Genomic DNA, 19,514 nt, shown 5'->3' on the forward strand with positions numbered 1-19,514 from the left:
GGAAGGAAGGAAGGAAGGAAGGAAGGAAGGAAGGAAGGAAGGAAGGAAGGAAGGAAGAAAAAGAAAGAAAGAAAGAAAGAAAGAAAGAAAGAAAGAAAGAAAGAAAGAAAGAAAGAAAGAAAGAGAAAGAAAGAAAGGTAGGTAGGTAATGACTTGCAGAAGCAAGTGAAATGGTGTCACTTATGTCAAGGATAAAAATGGAGATGATCAACATACGTACATGAAGGAAATCTGACAAGAATTTACAGTTCTTCTCAGAAATCAGCAGAGAAAACCAGACAACTTCTAAATGCCAACCTAGTTCACACCATCTCTGGACTTCCCTGTTCCCCTGAGTCAGCTATCCTGATCCAAATAAAACAGGACCACTAAGTAATCAATCAGCTGGGAGAAAAAAAAAAACAAAACTTCTATATTTAGAAGTTTTAGAACACATAAACAATTCGTCTGCATGAGCAACTCAGGGCTCATTGCTCCTGCAGCCATCAGGTCCCTGACTTGCAGACTGAAACCTTAAAATAAATTCATTTTTCTGTTTTGTTTTATTCTGTGTGCCAAGTTTGGCTTTTGAGATAGTTCTTGGTTATACCTTTTTAAAGTCTGGATACAAGCAAATCAAAAGGGTAAAAATGACAGATTATTCCAAATCATATATGGTGGCAACCTGTTGCAGATTAAATTCTTAACTATCAGGAGAAGAGGTCAGCAAAGTATAACTCACAGGTCAAATCTAGCCCACCACCTGCTTTTGTAAATAAAATTTACTGGAACACAGCCATGCTCATTCCTATGTGGTTGCTTTTGTGCTGCAATGCCAGAGTAGTTGTAACAGAGACAGTATGGTTGGCAAGACTAAAATACTTACTATCTGACCCTTCATGGAAATAGCCCGCCAATTCCTAGTCAATAGAATACAGTTGTCATGCCCTACTTTTAATTCTTTTCCCAAAAAAGACCAGTTGCTAAAGGCCATGCATGTCTTTTTTTTTTCTGATACTTTTCTTTCAATTTTTTTTTTTTATAATTTACATCCAAATTAGTTAGCATACAGTGCAACAGTGATTTCAGGAGTGGATTCCTTAGTGTCCCTTACCCATTTACCCCATCCTCCCTCCCACAACCCCTCCAATAACCCTCAGTTTAATCTCCATGGGCCATGCATGTCTTTTTTTTAATTTTTTTTTTTCAACGTTTATTTATTTTTGGGACAGAGAGAGACAGAGCATGAACGGGGGAGGGGCAGAGAGAGAGGGAGACACAGAATCGGAAACAGGCTCCAGGCTCTGAGCCATCAGCCCAGAGCCCGACGCGGGGCTCGAACCCACGGACCGCGAGATCGTGACCTGGCTGAAGTCGGACGCTTAACCGACTGCGCCATCCAGGCGCCCCAGCCATGCATGTCTTAATCAGGCCACCTGTCCTCACTAATAAATGCAGTTTAACTTTTGTTACTTTAAGCATTTTTTTGGAAGATTTTATTTTTAAGTAATCTGTACACCTGTCACGGGGCTCGAATTCACAACTCTGAGATAAAGAGTTGCACACTCCACCAACTGAGCCAGACAGGCACCCCTTTTTAAGCACTTTTTTTGCTGACTGAAGAACAAGAAAAAAATGATTTCTAAAATGAAATCTGGAGATAAAGAAAATCTTGGAATTGCCTCAGGTAATTAAGAGGAGGAAAGTAACTTGAAAAATCTATAGATCTTGATCCAGCATAAGCCCTAAAGGACTTCAAACACATAGGTCAAGCACAGAAACTGTGAATAAATTTCTAAAAAGAGGAGGTACAAAAAAGAGGGAAGAACCCCAACAATGACACTTAATCACAGCATCTCAGACAGAATGATCAGTTCCTCCAACCACCAAAAGAGCCCATAATGTGGTTAATTTATCTTTGCCTGAGGAACTTCCCACATTGAAGAACGTGCTGCTTTCTTGGGAAATTACTGTTAGGAAATGATTCCTTCCTTCCTTCCTTCCTTCCTTCCTTCCTTCCTTCCTTCCTTCCTCCCTCCCTCCCTCCTTCCTTCCTTCTTCTCTTTCTCTCTCCCTCTCTCTTTCTTTCCCCTCCTTCCTTTCTTTTTTGTTAGAGATTTTATTTTTAAGTAATTTCTACATCCAATGTGGGGCTTGAACTCACAACCCCAAGATCAAGAGTCACACACCCCACTGAATGAGCCAGCCAGGTACCCCAGAAAATGTTTCTCATATCAAGGCGACACCTGCACACCTCTTACATACTCGCTGACCTCAACTCTTCTCGGAGGCTATTAAAACAGGTTACACTAATGCCTCTTTCACATAATACCTCTTCAGATATCTAAAATGCCCTTCCTGGGGCACCTGATTGGTTCAGTCGGTTAAGCGTCCAACTTCAGCTCAGGTCATGATCCTGGTTTGGAGTTCAAGCCTTGCATCAGGCTCTGTGCTGACAGCTCACAGCCTGGAGCCTGCTTCGGATCCTGTGTCTCCCTCTTTCTCTGTCCCCTGCTTGCACTCTGTCTCTGTCTCTCAACAATAAATAAACATTAAAAAAATTAAAAAATAAATTTTTTTAATGTTTATTTATTGTTGAGAGACAGAGAGAGGCAGAGTGCATATGGGGGAGGAATGCAGAGGGCAGAGAGAGAGGGAGACATAGAATCTGAAGCAGGTTCCAGGCTCTGAGCTGTCAGCACAGAGCCCGACATGGGGCTCCAACTCACAAATCTAGAGATCATGACGTGAGCCGAAGTCAGATGCTCAACCGACTGAGCCTCTCAGGCGCCCCCTGTCAAAAAAAATTTTTTAAATAAAATGCTATTTCCTGAGACTACTGATCCTTAGTTGTAACTTAGCTCTAAGAGCTTTCACCATTTAGTTCCTTCTCTTCTCAAACTGCTTTAGTTTCCTAAATCAGTTTTGAAGAGTGCTACCCAGAAATGACTATAATAATACTATGTTTGGACCTCCCTTTTTAAACCCTTTTGGTTAATATAACAGAGATGTTCTGCCAGTCACACTTCAAACCACATTTACATATTCCTAAAACACTTTTTTACACATGCTTGTGTTATATTCTACCTCTCTATCCCAATCCTGTATTTTCAGATTTATAACATATATTCTTATATATAGTGCATCATTCCAGCCTGTCAGTCTTCATGGATCCTGATATTGCCTTCCAAAAACTGTATTTCTTAGCTGTTTTCTTTCATCTTATTAGTTTATCTTACAGAAAGTAAACAATAAACACATTTGTAGAACTGAATCAACAGTGTATCAGGGTGTCAAGGGACTGCATCAATCCTGGGTAATGTAGGCCTCCCATGGCATGAGGTCCCTCTAAAATGGGTGCTCAAGACATGAGTTTGAAGTCAACTCTGCTGCCAGTAGTGCTAGTCTGAGCCTAACATTCTGTCACTGGCTTACAGCTTCTCAGTTCCACAATTCTTAGAGCTAATCATCCAAAATTGGTACTTTGCTTTACCATAATGTATTTTATTTACAGGTTGTTCATTCTAAGATTACTTTAATTAGTAAAGCTTTTATCAAGATTAATTTGCATTCCCTAAGAAAACGTGATCTACTGATGATAAAGGTAGAGAAATCAGACTGGATTAAAAATGTATCATCTATATAAAACAGAAATCAAACTTGTATACAGCACTCTAGTTATAAAGAGGTCTCTTATTTTTTTTTTTTAATACAACACTGAGTTCTTTCTTGTTATTCCTGCCTGGCATCGATTAATCTCACTAAATATTAGCTATCATTTTTTCTAGCTATGTGAACCCCACAATGTTCCTTTACGGCAGCCACTGTCCTTTACCTAACCTACTCTTACACTCCCTTTCCTATCCTGAACCCACACTCCTGTTCGTTCTTCAAGTCTTCAAGATTAATTTAACAGATTCTCTGCTTTGGAGGCTCAGTGATATTATAATAAGACATGCAGGGAATTTTACAAAAGAAACACATTGCTATTCAGTGGATTTGCATGAACTCCCTTCCAGTGTAACAATCATTCCTCTTCTCCCACCCTATGCCCAGCAAGATTCATCATTCTCCTTCAGGTTCATTCTAGTCCTTCATTAAATTCTTCTCAAATTAATTGCTAACCATCTAAAGCTTTCATCTAGAGCTTTCAATTAACCCTCTGTCTCTGACCCTGCATTCCCCTACCTATAGAGATAGTAAAAACAACGGACGATATGAAAGCAAACAGATCAATATAATTGAAAAATACTGAGGGGTCAAGAAAATGAAAGCCTTTCTGGAATTTAATCAGCTTGTAAAAGACATTCCTAAGCAAAAACAGAAAAAGGAAAAAGAAAACCAAGTTGGATTCAAAAAGATAGCTTGAACAATGACAAGAAAGAAGAAAATCACTCTCTTCTGTTATACTGGTCTCTGAAGAAATTCCAGCTAGTTATCCAAGGATGAAAGAACACTACAAATCAGCTGGTCCCTTTTCCTCTTTAAAACCAAAACAAAATTAATTCAACAGATCCTTGTTATCTGTTGTCTATATATGGAAAAAAGGGTGTCTCCAGATCATTATCTAAAATTTACTCTTCCATTTAGTAGGGACACCTAGTAGCTGACACAGTAAATTATTTTTACCTCATCTGATCTATTTTTAATTATCTCTATAAGTTATTTAAGAAAATTTTTAAATTACACTCAAACAATGAACTAAAGTTTAATATGTTAAATTGGGATGCACCCCCCACCTCACACCTAAAACTCCAAGGGCACAGGGTGGTAAAAGTTATGAAGGACAAAGCTGAAGCACCTCAAGTTCCATTCTCTTCCTTGTTTATAGGACAGAGCAGCTCCCATTTGAACAAATCCTTCTGTAATTCTGAAAGACTTTCAACTGGTTCTTCAACTATAGCACAACCCATTGAATAGAATTAGAAAGAGGATGGGCTGAATCAAAAGAACAAGTTTAAAGCAACCACAACACTTGGCATGTGTGTTTAAAAACACTCAGGAGGGGCGCCTGGGTGGCTTGGTCGGTTAAGTGTCCGACTTCGGCTCAGGTCATGATCTCACGGTCCGTGAGTTCGAGCCCCGCGTCGGGCTCTGTGCTGACCGCTCGGAGCCTGGAGCCTGTTTCGGATTCTGTGTCTCCCTCTCTCTCTGCCCCTCCCCTGTTCATGCTCTGTCTCTCTGTCTCAAAAATAAATAAACGTTAAAAAAAAAAAAAATTTAAAAACACTCAGGAGATGACTTTACAGTTCCTATCATGGCCCAAGTTTCTTCCTTTCCTCCAGAACATACATGAACTGTGTGCTTTTTAAAGAGATCCACTGTAAGAAGTCCACACACACACATTCCCCAGCGAAAGAAGAGAGAAAGCATCAGCTTTGGAAAGCAGGGATTTCCAGAAGGTCTGAAGATGTGTACAGGTATATGAGGGAGAAATCTGAATACCTGGTTGTTGATGTTGACATCAACGCTGGGACGGGAGGACGGCAATAGACTGCTTTCCAACTCAAGGTGTCTGAGCTTCTCTGAGGCATCTTTTAATGCTGGGAAAAAATGGCAACATGGCCCCTTAGTCTGTCAATCTGTCACAGCTGTGTGAGGTAATACACTTAAGTTTTTTTCCCCAATACCAGTTACCACAAATTAAATGGAATAATCCAGATGACCACAGAATAAATACATTTTCTTTCTAGAACCAGATAACTATTAATTTAAAAGTTAACCCAAACAGGGGCGCCTGGGTAGCTCAGTCAGTTAAGCATCCAACTTTGGCTCAGGTCATGATCTTGTAGTTTGTGGGTTCAAGCCCCACCCTCATCGGGCTCTGTGGTGACAGCTCAGAGTCTGGAGCCCACTTCGGATTCTGTGTCTCCTTCTCTCTCTGCCTCTCCCCCGCTCGTGCTCTGTCTTAAAAATGAACATTTAAAAAAAAAAAAAAAAAAAAAAGAGCATGTTGGGGAGTCTGGGTGGCTCCGTTGGTTAAGCATCCAACTTCGGCTCAGGTCATGATCTCATGGTTCGTGGGTTCAAGCCCCGTGTTAGGCCCTGTGCTAACAGCTCGGAGCCTGGAGCCTGCTTTAGATTCTGTGTTTCCCTCTCTCTCTCTGCCCCTCCCCCACTTGCACTCTGTCTCTCTCGGTCTCTCAAAAATGAGTAAATGTTAAAAAAAAATTTTTTTTTTAAAAGTGTGGATAACTGAGTCCCAGTTGGCCTTTAAAAGTTAACTCAAACAGGAACATTGCCCTGTATCTACAGTACTCCTAGAAAGCCACTGGATATGGAATCTCAAGAGCATGTGCAGTTCAGAAGGCTTACCAGCCAAAATATCTGAAGAAAAGGCAGAGAACACCTGTGACACGATCCTTCCACAACCACAACCCAAGCTCCTCCTGCTGACCTCAGTACTTTGCCTTGCCACTTTCTTTCCTCGGCCCTGACTATACGCTGCCTAAAACTATACTTTTATGAAGCAAACAGATGGAGGACATACATTTATTCACTGACTGATACAACATATTATGTATTGATAACACAGGTGCAATGCAGGAAAAGCCTTTTGTCTCTCTTATGTTCCACCTAGCTGCAAAACACATTACAAATAAAGTTCTCTAACCACTGAAAAGATAATATATTAAACACAATTCACCTTTAAACAAACTCTATTTAAATTAGCCACTCTGTAATAATCTTATTTTGCAGGGACTAATCTGGTATGAGTTTGAATTTTCACACAGTCTCGTGATAAAGCAAGCTGTTGAATGCCTAGTAATTTTTTTTTTTTAATTTTAACATTTACTTATTTTTGAGAGACAGAGAGAGGCAGAGCATGAGCAGGGGAGGGACAGAGAGACAGAGATACAGAATCTGAAGCAGGCTCCAGGCTCTGAGCTGTTTGTTAGCACAGAACCCAATGCGGGGCTTGAACTCACGAACTGCAAGACCATGACCTGAGCTGAAGTCGGATGCTCAACCAACTAAGCCACCCAGGCGCCCCATGCCTAGTAATTTCTATTTAATTAGGTAGAAGGGAGGGAAAAACTATGAAATCATTTTCTCCTCGTCAAAGGGATCTTATAAAGTGTCCATTCATTAACTCAATGGATCCCTCCCATGGCTATACATTAAAACCAGATAGGGAGCTTTTAAGGAATACTGATTCCCAGAGCTGATCCTAGTACGATGATAACAGAATTTCCAGAGATAGTTTTCCAGTACTGGCAGTTCTTAAAACTTTTCCAGTAATTTTAACGTACAAAATCACAAATTCAACACTAATCTTCCCCAAATCCTCCATTTTCGTTTATGTACTTTAATTGCCATCTCCTGGTTTTCTTAACGCTTCTTTATGCGATACTAAATTTTAAACATGATGATGTTGAGACCACAAATACTTTAGCTTATGCTGATAACTTAATACCCCCAAAATTGGGTTCTGGGGGGGGGGGGTTCTGGCTGAAATAAAGCTTCTTGTGCTACTTCTGTTTGTCTGAGGAACATCCTAAAATTACAGCATAAGATGTTTTTAAAAAAGTTACCATGTATAGCTACTTACCTATGTGAATCAGGATTTTGATATTATAGCCAAAAGAAAATACAGAATAAATTGGATACCAAGATTATAAAACCTTAATTCCTAATATCAAAACACTCTATTTTCATTGAGTGACTCTGAACACGTTATAAATGTGAACTCAGTAAGTCTTATTAATGAAACCCCCATGCTACACAAGAATTTCTTCTGTCACAACTTCAACATCACTTAAGCTCTGTTTGAATACCTTCTGTAATGAGGGGCTCACTTCCTGTTAGGTATCTTAACTTTTAAAAAGTTAAGCAGCACTCTTCCTGGATTATTTATTTTTGTGGGTCTGGAACAACAGTCCTCATTAGTAACAAAATACTTCCTAGGAGCTAATGGAATGTCCGAACATCTATTAAATCCTGTGTTATAGGAAATCTTTAAGGAAATTTTCTCTTAATTTCCACTTAAGAAACAAAGTAAAAAAAGCAAGTTTGAGAACTCATGAATGCTTAGGGTTCCTGGGTGACTCAGTCGGTTAAGGTGCTGACTTCAGCTCAGGTCATGATCTCTCAGTTCACGAGTTCAAACCCTGCGTCAAGCTCTGTGCTGGCAGCTCAGAGTCTGGAGCCTGCTTTGGATTCTGTGTCTCCCTCTCTCTCTGTCCGCCTCCACCACCTCCCCCCCACCCTCCCCGCTTGTGCTGTCTCTCTCTCTCCAAAGATAAATAAACATTAAAAAGAAAAAAGAAAATTCATGAATGTTTAATGACTTATAAATGACACAAATGTTTAATTTTTTTTTTTAATGTTTTTATTTATTTTTGAGACAGAGAGAGGCAGAGCATGAGCAGGGGAGGGGCAGAGAGAGAGGGAGACACAGAATCGGAAGCAGGTTCCAGGCTCTGCACTGTCAGCACCGAGCCCAACGCGGGGCTCGATCTCACGGACTGTGAGATCATGACCTGAGCCGAAGCTGGACACTCAACCGACTGAAACACCCAGGCGCCCCAAATGACACAAATGTTTAATTGTCCCAATTATGTAATCTTAACAATTTCAAAGGACCCTTAAGCCAAAAACAGGCAAGAAGGCACAACTATTCTTCCTTAAATTTTAAAATTCAACTATTGCATAAAACATTCTTGAAGGAACTGATTTAAATAGCTCACTTCAAAGGGATGTAAAATAAAAAGTTGTCCTTGATGTTATACAGAACATTTACTTACTCTCGCACTCCTCTTTAGGTTCCTCTAATCCAGTTTGCCCGGTGACTGTGTTAACTTCATCTGGCACTTGGGGTGTTTCCAGAGTGCCAGGTGCCCCAATTAGATCATCAATGGTTGTTTCCATTAAGTCTGGACTATCTAGCAAATCAATATTCAGAGGCAAGCTGTAAGGGTGAAAGAAAACTAACTTAGATCAAGAAATTTATCATGAATTTAAATACTAACAAAAATATCCTATGAAAACAAATCCATGTAAGAGTTCATATCCCAACTGATTTAGTCATCTGTCAAAACCTTTTGGGCAGACTTCTCTTCCAGCCAAAAATGGCATAAAAGGGACTAGATTTAGCACCCCCCCTCCCCATACCCCAAAATAACTGAAGGAGAAGAAAAGAAACTATTTTTAAGATATTTCGGCATCAGATAACACAGGCGATTTAGAAAACAAAGATGGTAAACTCTATGATGGCCTTGAGAGAATTCCCATGCAGTGGTGCAGAGGTGAAATGAGACTGGGCATGGAGGACCTAAGCTGAGAAGACGAGGCTCACTATGGGCTACAGGGCCTACTTCCACAGACTGTAAAACACATAATTCACAGGGTACTGAATACTCAGAAAGGTCTTGCCTCAGTAGTGAAGAATAATCAACCCACACTGGGCATGGCAATGGACCCACCTAACATATCATATCATAAAAATAAGACCTGAAATGCTCATATTGTTTCCAAGTAACAATTGCATCCCAAAATAAAGCTCAAGAAGATTTACAAGAAAATAAAATTATCTAGCATCCAACAAAGTAAATTTCACAATATCAGGCATCCACTGAAAGATTACCAAAAAAAAAACTGCAAATTTAACAGAATAGTTAATCAATAGAAATTAATGTTAGAATTCGCAGAGAAAGACATTAAAACAGTTATTGTAACTACTCTATGTTCATAAAGTTAAGCAGAGACCTAGAAAATATAAAAGACCCAAATCAAACTTCTTGAGATAACGGAGATGAAAAATATATTGAATGGGATTGACAAGAGATTTGAAATTAGAAAAGGCACTGAATTTGAAAGCACAGCAACAGAAATTATAAAAAAGGGAAAACACAGAGAAAAAAGAATCCCTCCAAAAAGAAAAGAGTATCAGTTAGTTGTGGGACAAGCAGTGTACTTTATGAATAATTGGAGTCCCAAAGTGGGAGTGGGACCAAACAAATAGTTAAAGAAATAACAGCTGAAGTCTTTCTAAATTTGATGAAAACTGTAAACCCCCAGAGATCTAAGAATCTCAACAAACCCTGAACACAAGCAATATAAAGAAAACTATACCAGAGCATGTTATAATCAAACTACTTAAAACCAATGATAAAAAGAAAATCTTAAAAGCAGACTAAGCCATTATGTGGTCAGAGGCATAAAGATAAAGATGAAAGCAGATTTCTCATCAGAAACAATGCAAACTAGAGGGCAGAAGGGGAACATATTGAAATCACTGAAAGAGGGAAAAAAAACCCCTACCAACCCAAATTTTACATCCAGCATAAAAAGCTTTAAAAAGCAAAGGAAAAGTTAGGCATATACCAAAGAAAAACGAAAACACACATCCACACAAAAATTGTACACAAATGTTCAGGGCAGCGTTATTCCTAACAGCCAAAAAGTGGAAACAACTAAATGCCCGTCAACTGAAGAATGGATAAATAAGAAGTAATACAGCCACAGAATGGAATACTAATCAGCAATACAAAGGTGTGAAGTACTGATCGATGGTACAACACGATGACCCTTGAAAACCTGATGTTAAGGGGAAAAATTCAGAAACAAAATACCATCTATGGTAGGAGTCCACTTATATGAAATGTCTAGAATAGGCATATCCATAAAGATAGAAAACAGATTTGTGGTGGTCAAGGGATGAAGGAGGGATCAGGGAGGAATGCAAACTCACTGCTGTGGTGTAAGGCATGAAATTAAGATTCAATATTAACTGCTGCCTTGACACATTGGGCCTCGCAGGGCTCCAAATGCCTAACCATGAGTTCCCCTACTCTTAACCAGATATGTGCCCCACCCCATCCTGTGGAAAAGTTGCTTGGGCACCTGGCTGGCTCCCTTGGCAGAGCATGTAACTCTTGATCTCAGGGTTTGAGTTCAAGCCCATGTTGAATATAAAGATTACTTCAAATAAAATCTAAGAAAGAAAAGAAAGAAAAGAAAGAAAAGAAAGAAAAGAAAAGAAAAGAAAGAAAGAAAGAAAGAAAGAAAGAAAGAAAGAAAGAAAGAAAGTTCCCCATGCAGCTGTACTAGCTACATTCTACTTGGTGTTTAACTTAATGAGTTTTACTTCCCTGCCAGCCTATGAAATTATTTGAACAAGTAATCACACCTTCTAGGGGGCACCAGGGGTCACCTCATCCTCATGTTACTATAAAGGCTGCCTCCCACAGCCCATGTTTGTTCACTTTGATCCCAAGTACAACACCCATGTGGCCCTGTATGTTGTGAGGTTTTCCCCTCCGTTGAGCTGTGAGTATATGTAACTAATACATTGCTATCTCATCTGTCCCATGTTGGATGTTGTATTCTCAGTCATCTTGTGGTATTAAGGGTAGGGGATCTCTCCCGAACATGAGAGTGAATAGGAACTGATCAGAACAACTGCTAAAGGGTATGGGGTTTCTTTTAGGGGGACAAAAATGTCCCAAAATAAAACTGTGATAAAGGCTATAAAATCCTACGGAGGTATTAAAAACACTGTTTTTTTTTAAAGAAAGATTTTCTTTTTTGTGTGTTTGTTTATTTTGAGAGAGAGAGAGCGCGCGCAAACATGCACATGAGAGAGAATTGAGCAGGAGAGGGCCAGAAAGAAAGGGAGAGAGAGAGGGAATCCCAAGCAGTCTCAGCACGGAGCTCTGTGTTGAGCTGGATGCAGGGCTCAATCTCACAATCATGAGATCCTGACCTGAGCCAAGATCAAGAGTTGGATACTTAACCAACAGAGCCATTCAGATGCCCTTGAATGTTCACTTTAAATGGGTGAATGGTATATAGTATGTGAATTATATCTTAATAAAGCGGTTTAAAAAAAAAAAGTCAAAGTAAAAACACCATATTCACACAAAAGAATTCATGACCAAAAGACCTGCACTAAAAGAACATTAAAGGAAGACCTATAGGCAGAAGTAAAATGAAAAATGTATTATGGAATTTATAATATACATAATAGTAAAATGCTTGACAAATGATAATAAAAAGCCTAGGGGACAGAAATACAAGTACCCTACCTATAGTAAGGTTCTTATGGTATAATATCCCTTAAATGTAGACTGGTAAGTTGTATATGCTAAAGCAACCATTACGGTAAAAACAACACAAAACAAAGACAGAAAGAATTACAGCTAAGGACTGTACAGCTTACCTTACAGCTAAGGACTGAAGAAAAGACATAAATAAAAATTTTTAAAAATACCTGATTAATGAAAAAGAAGGCAGAAAGAAGAAACAAGAAACATGGGACAAACAGAAAATAAATAACAAAGATGACAGACTCAAACTTAATCGCAGCAATAATCACAATACATGTAAATGACCTAACACTAATTTTTAAATGTAGAGATTGTCAGTGAAGATTAAAAAAGTGAAATCCAATTTTAGATTGGATACTGACAATCTAAAAATTTTAGATTTAGATTTAGATACTGCCTATCTAAACAATTTAAATATAAACAAAGAGATTAAAAATAAAAAGATAAAAAAGATAGAAGATATATATCAAGCTAACACTAGTCACAAGAAAGTCTGACTGAATATATTGATATCAGAGTATACAGTTCAGAACAAAGAAGAGTGAGTACCTAAAATGAAGATGATCACTTTATCAGGATAAAGGAGTCATTTAGTCAAGAGAACGATACTAAATATTTATGAACTTAATGACAGAGCTTCAAAATATATGAAGTCAAAACTGAAAGAACTACAAAGAGTAATGCACAGATCAATAATTATGACTGGAGATTTCAATACCCCCTTTCAATAACTGATAGAACAACCAGTTAGAATATCAGCAAGGTAGACTTGAACAACACTAACCACAACTTTACCTAATTGACATTTATAGAATACTACACTCAAAACACCAAAATACACATTTTTCTTAAGTGCGCATAGAATAACCAGTAAGAGGGATGCCTGGGAGGCATAGTCAATTTAGCATCATGACCTCGTGGTTCGTGAGTTTAAGCCCCACATCGGGCTCTATGCTGACAGCTTGGATCTGAAACCTGCTTTGGATTCTGTGTCTCCCTCTCTCTCTGTCCCTCTTCCATTCATTCATTCTCTCTCTCTCTCTCTCTCTCTCTCTCTCTCTCTCTCTCAAAAATAAACATTAAAAAAAAAAAAAGAATTACCACTAAAGCCATAAAACAAGACTCAATAAATTCAAAAGGATTCAAGTCATATTAAATATGTGTGTTCTTTGACCAGAACAGAATTAAATTAGAAATCCAAAACAGAAAGATCCTTGGGAAATCTTCAAATATTTGGAAACCATTTAAGGAACTTCTAAATAACCAATGGCTCAAAAAAGATACCAAAAAGAAAATCAGAAAAGTATCTTGAACTAAACAAAAATGGAAGCACAACATATTCAAATGTGTAGGATACCACTAAAGTAGTACTTAAAGGAATATTTAAAGGACTAAATATCTATATAAAAGAAGAAAGTTCTCAAATCAGTGACCTAAGCTTATACTTTAATGAACTGCAAAGAGAAGAACAAATTAAATGCAAAGTAAGAGGAGGGTAGAAAATAATAAAGATCAAAGGGAGAAAACAATAGAGAAAATGAATTCAACCAAGAGCTAGTTCTTTGAGAAGCTCAACAGAATTGTTAACTTTTAGCTAAAGTGATAAGGAAAAAAAGAATACGTATTTACCAATATCATGAATGAGAAGGGTGACATCACTATAGATCCTACAGATATTAAAATGGTAGAAGAGGGGTGCCTGGCTGGCTCAGTCAGTGGAGCATGTGGCTCTTGATCGTGGAGTTGTGAATTCAAGTCCCCCATTGGCCACAGATCTTAACTTTAAAAATATATATACATAATAAAATGGTATAAGGGAACATTATGAACTTTATGCCAATAAGTTCAACAACTCAGATGATATGAAAAAACTCCTTGAAAGACAGAAACTACCAAAGTGCACTCCAGAAGAAACAGAAAAATCTGAATAGACACATATAAGAAATTGAATTAGTAATTAAAAACCTCACAAAGAAAAAAATCAGGCCCAAATGACTTCACTGGTAAATTCTACCAAATATTTAAAAGAAGACATAATGCCAATCTTCAACAAACTATTTCAGAAATAGAGGAGGAGGCAGTATTCTCTGACTCACTCTATGAAGCCATTACTACCCTGATACTGAGCCATACCAAAGACATAACAAGAAATTAAGCAAGAGATCAAAAGGATTGGCCACCATCACCAAGTGGGATTTACCCAAAGTATGCAAACTTGGCTTAACATTCTAAAATCAATTAAGGTAATATACCATATTAACAGAAGAAAACCATACGATCACCTCAATAGATGCAGAAAAGCATTTGACAAAATTCAATACGATTCACAGGAGAAAGCATTCATTCATTCATCATTAAATGTGATGTTAACTCGGGAATGGATAAGAATATCCTTAATCTGATAAGGATATTTACAAAATACCAAGAGCTAACATCACATTTAATGATGAATGAATGAATGCTTTCTCCTGTAAAAATGAAGTAAGACAAGGCTGTCCATTGTTGCCACTGCTATTCAACACTATACTACAGGTTCTAGCTAATGTAGTACGGGGGAGAGAAAAAAGGAAAAGGACAGAAAAATAAACCAAGGACACCCATAATGGAAAGGAAGAAGTAAAAAGAAGGAGGTTTTTACAGGTAGATCATAGAATCCTATTTGTCTTCGAATTCTATTTGTCCTCAAATCCTAGAAAGTAATAAATGAGTTCAGCAAAGTTGCTAGATACAAAATCAACATACAAAATCAAGTATACCTATATACTAAGCAATGAACAACAGGAAATTGAAATTAAAACTCTATTCATAATATAAAGAATAAAAACTTAGGAATAAACTTAATAAAGGACAGGCAGGACATGTACACTTAAAGAATTTACACGTAAATTAATGGTGATCTAAGTAAATGAAAAGACATTTCATACTCAGAGATCAGGACATTTACTATTGTCAATATTGGAACACTTAATATTGGCAAATCTTTCCAAACTAATCTACAAATTTAATGCATTCACTGTCTAATTCCAGCAGGGTTTTTTTTCTAGAAATTGAAAAGCCAATCCTAAAATTTGTATGAAAGTTCGAAGCTAGAATAGCCAAAACCATTTTGAAAAAAAAATAACAAAAGTTGGGAGGATATACACCATCTGATTTTATTTTATTTTATTTATTTTTTTTTTAATTTTTTTTTCAACGTTTATTTATTTTTGGGACAGAGAGAGACAGAGCATGAACGGGGGAGGGGCAGAGAGAGAGGGAGACAGAGAATCAGAAACAGGCTCCAGGCTCTGAGCCATCAGCCCAGAGCCTGACGCGGGGCTCAAACTCACGGACCGCGAGATCGTGACCTGGCTGAAGTCGGACGCTTCACCGACTGCGCCACCCTGGCGCCCCTGATTTTAAAACTTACTGTAAGTCACAATAATGAAGACAGTATGGTACTGACACAAAGACAGACATGTAAATCAAGAAAGAGTTCAGAATTTCTTACATTTATGGTTTTTATCAACACAAATCAATGGAGAAAAGAATATTTTCCAAAAAAAAAAGGTGCCAAGACAACTAGATATACATGCAAATATATGAAGTTAGACCTTTCCCTTACAAGATACGTAAAAATTAAATTAAAATGGATGACAGACTTAAGCATTAGGAGCTAAAACTGTAAATATTTGAAGAAAACACAGGGGAAAAGTATCTGTGACTTTGGATTGGCAAAACGTTATTAGGATAGGATACCAAAGGTACAATGTATAAAATAAAAATTTGATAAACTGAACTTTATCATAATAAAATGTCTGAGTTTCAAAAGACACTATGAAAGTGAAAAGAGAAGTCACAGATTAGGAGAAAATTGTTGCAAATCATGTATCTGATAAGGGACGAGTATACAAAACATACAAAGAACTCTTAATAATAAAAAGACAAACCATATAAAAATGGGCAAAAGGTTGAACAGACATTTCTCCAGAGACAATATATAAATAGCTGATAAGTGCATGAAAAGATGCTCAGTATCACAAGCCCTCAGAAAAATGTTAATGAAAACCACAATGAGATACCACTATTCATTCACTCAGTACAGTAAATATAATCAAAAAGACAAAATAACTATCAGGATGTAGAGACACTGGAACCCTCATTCATTTCCACTCTAGAAAACAGTTTGCCAACCCTCGAGAAGTTAACATGTAAATTTACCATACAACCTAGCAATTTTCCTCCTAGAAGTCTATACAAGAGAAATGATACCTTATTGTATGCACAAATACATTTACAGAAACATACATAACATTACTCATAGTAGCCCAAACATAAAAACAATCCAAATTCCCACCAACTGGTGAAGAGACAGACAAAATGTGTATATCCATACAATGGATATATATATACGACTAGTAGTCGGCAGTTAAAAAAAACAGACTAGGATCATGAACCTCAAAAACATTATGCTAGGTGAAAAAAGCCAGACATACACCCCTGCATATTGTATAATTCCATTTATATGAAGTGTCTAGAAAGGGCAATCAAAGAAACTGAAAATAGATGAGTGGTTGCCTGGGAGAGCGGGAGGGCAGGAGCATTACTTAAGTTTAAACCAGCACAAGAGAACTTTTTGGGATGATGAAAACATTTTAAAACAGATTGTGGTGATGACTGTACAGTTCTATACATTTCTAAAGATGGAATTGTACACTTACAATAAATGAATTTTATAAGTAAAAATGTCCTAAAAAAAAAAAAAAAAAACACCTTAGCCAAACTCAGAATTTAGAAATTATTGGAGTGCCTGGGTGGCTCAGTCGGTTGAGCATCTGACTCCTGATTTCAGCTTAGATCATGATCTCAGGGTCATGGGATTGTGTTGGGCTCTGTGTTGAGCATGGAGCCTGCTTAAGATTCTCTCTCTCCCCCCCCCCACCCTGCCCCTCTCCCCCACTCATGCTCTCTAAAATAAAAAAATCATAATAGAATACAACTAAAAAAAGAAACTTAGAAATCATCTAGTTCAGCCAAGTTGCAAGACACAAGATCAGTATATAAAAATCAACTGTATATCCGTACACTAGCAATGAACAAGAAACTAAAATGAAACTTCATTTAGAGATTCAACGTTTTTTTTTTTTTTTTTTTTTTTTTTTTTAAAGAACCAGAGACTGTCAACCCAAATCATCTGCTGTGGAAAGTTCAAAGCTTTAGATCATTTTGTTGATCTAATACTGAGTTAGTGGAAAGGAAAGGAATTGCCATTGTTTAGAAGGTTCCATGCTTCCCTAGAAAAATGAAGGCCACATTTCACTTACATATCTAGTGTCTAGGAGCCAAGTAAGAAAAAATTCTTTCGAAAACTGTAAAAAGAGGTAGTAAGAACAAAGAGAATTTCTGCACAAGAGACCTGTATCCTAGAGTCTTATCTCTGCAACCACCCAGGAGTACAGCTTTGGACAAATCACTTTATCTTGGTTTTCAAAATGTGTTCTACAGAGCCCAAAGGATTCCACAGATATATGTAAGTGACTTATCTATGGGTAAGGAAAAAGTGGTGTTTTGATCTCCCCACAGTGATTTTAAGGACTTTTATTTAGAATTCCCAAGTAAATTTAATTCAAATGATTTCTTGGCTAAAAATTCATTTGGAAACCACTGGAGTAAAGGCATTTCAGGCACTTTTCATCTTTAGTACTCAAACTATAAAAATCTATTAGTGTAAAACCATATCATCAGCTCATTTTCAAGCCTTTTTCCACTGCTCTAAATGGTATCTCCCCTAAGAGTGATTCAGTGTCACCTGTGGGGCTTTGTTTTTTAATTTAAATAACATCTTCAAAAGAAGAGTTGGTGGTGGTAACATGGAGAATAGAAGATGCAAAAATTGAAATACTGGAATTTGTTGAAGCTGGTTGATGAGCATATTGCAGTTCATCATATATTCTATGTAATTTTGAAAGTTTCGTCATAAACTTTTAAAGATGTGGATAGCAATCATTTTGGACAAAAGGTTGTGATAACTGGTGAGAGTTTATCTACTGTGGTTCTAACATGGACACGGAACATAATTTTCTTTAACTATACACTATGGATCTTAGTCTATTCAGGCTGCTGTAACATAAATACCATAAACTGTATGGCTTATCAACAACATTTATTTCTCAGGGTTCTAGAAGCTGGGAAGTCCAAGAACAGGCACTGGCAAGATTTGGTGTCTGGTCGAGGTCAGCTTTCTAGTTCAGAGACCATTTTTTTCAGTGTATCCTCATACGACAAGAGAGGTATGTGAGGGATCTTTCTGGTATCTTTTTTTTTTTAAGGGCACTAATCCCATTCATGAGGGCTTCTATCTTCATGACTTAACCACCTCCCCAAAACACCATCACACTGGGGATTAATTATCGACATACGGATTTGGGGCGGGGGGACACAAATATTCAGTCTATAACATCCAGAAATAAGGGGGGAAAACCCTTTATTAATTTCAATTATATGAAATTAAATAGAAGCCCATATACACAAGAATGTTGAATGGTCTCAGCCTTTCTGTTGAAGAACAGTGATTAAAAAGTACCCATGTTAGGAGTGTCTCCCATTCAAATTCTTACCTTGAAGTCCTAATGCCCAGCACCTCAGAATGTGATCTTATTTGGAAATAGGATGTGTGCAGCTGTAATTAGTTAAATTGGGATGAGATCACACCAGAGAGTAGGGTAGACACTTAATCCAATATGCGTAGTGTCCTTACAAAAGGGGGAAATTTAGACACAGATACCTACACAAGGAGAATGCAACATGAAGATGAAGGTAGAGATCGGGTGATGCTTCTGCAATCCAAAGACTGTTAGCAAACCACCAGAAGCAGGTGGGAGGCATGGAACAGGTCCTTTCTCATAGCCCTCAGAGGCAAGCAATCTTACCTACATACTGATCTCTGGGATTTCTAGCCTCTAAAACCATGAGACAGAATTTCTGTTGTCACCCAGTCATAACAGCAGTCCTAGCTAATTAATACATCTCACATTCTAAATATCTGAGCAGGACTTACTAAGAAAGAACCTGAGAACACCGTATTTTCCAGACCATGAAAGACAAATCCACAAAAACATTTTGCAAGAAAATTCACAGGACATAAGTGCGCTGACTTTTCTCCTCCTCTCCCCAGGACAGTAGGGCATTGCAAAATCACATCCAGTAAATAGAGGCTCTAAAAGAACTTGAGAAAGGGCATAATGGCATCTTACTTGGTGGCGGGGCACTGCTGAACATCAGAAACTAGTAGGCCGATGTCAGGGAGCATAGGGAGAGTTCTTGAAAATCTGATATATGAATCTGTAAGTTTGGGAGCATATGCAAATATACTTTCTATGCAGGGAAGTGCCTCCTTCAGCATGCAGAAGCCTAAATTCACTGAAGCCAAATTTAATAACATGGAGAAAAAAGACCAGCAGTTGGATAAAGTACATTTCTACTGTTTGGCACAGCAAGAATGCATAG

General features: G+C 37.7%; 1 protein-coding gene across 6 annotated transcripts in view; it reads right to left on the reverse strand.

Moving 5' to 3' along the window:
- EPB41L5 (erythrocyte membrane protein band 4.1 like 5) overlaps positions 1–19,514 on the reverse strand; it is a 149,897-nt gene that overhangs the window by 38,301 nt on the left and 92,082 nt on the right. For all 6 annotated transcript variants that reach the window (XM_040474821.1, XM_040474818.1, XM_040474817.1 and 3 more), the window contains exons 17-18: positions 8,727–8,890; positions 5,425–5,522 (exon numbers count right to left, since the gene is read on the reverse strand). In XM_040474821.1, the coding sequence (XP_040330755.1) occupies positions 5,425–5,522; positions 8,727–8,890 (262 nt within the window). The remainder of the gene's footprint in view (positions 1–5,424; positions 5,523–8,726; positions 8,891–19,514) is intronic.

The sequence above is a fragment of the Herpailurus yagouaroundi genome, unplaced genomic scaffold (genome assembly GCF_014898765.1).
Source record: "Herpailurus yagouaroundi ecotype Mexico unplaced genomic scaffold, PumYag 140, whole genome shotgun sequence".
Taxonomy (NCBI): domain Eukaryota; kingdom Metazoa; phylum Chordata; class Mammalia; order Carnivora; family Felidae; genus Herpailurus; species Herpailurus yagouaroundi.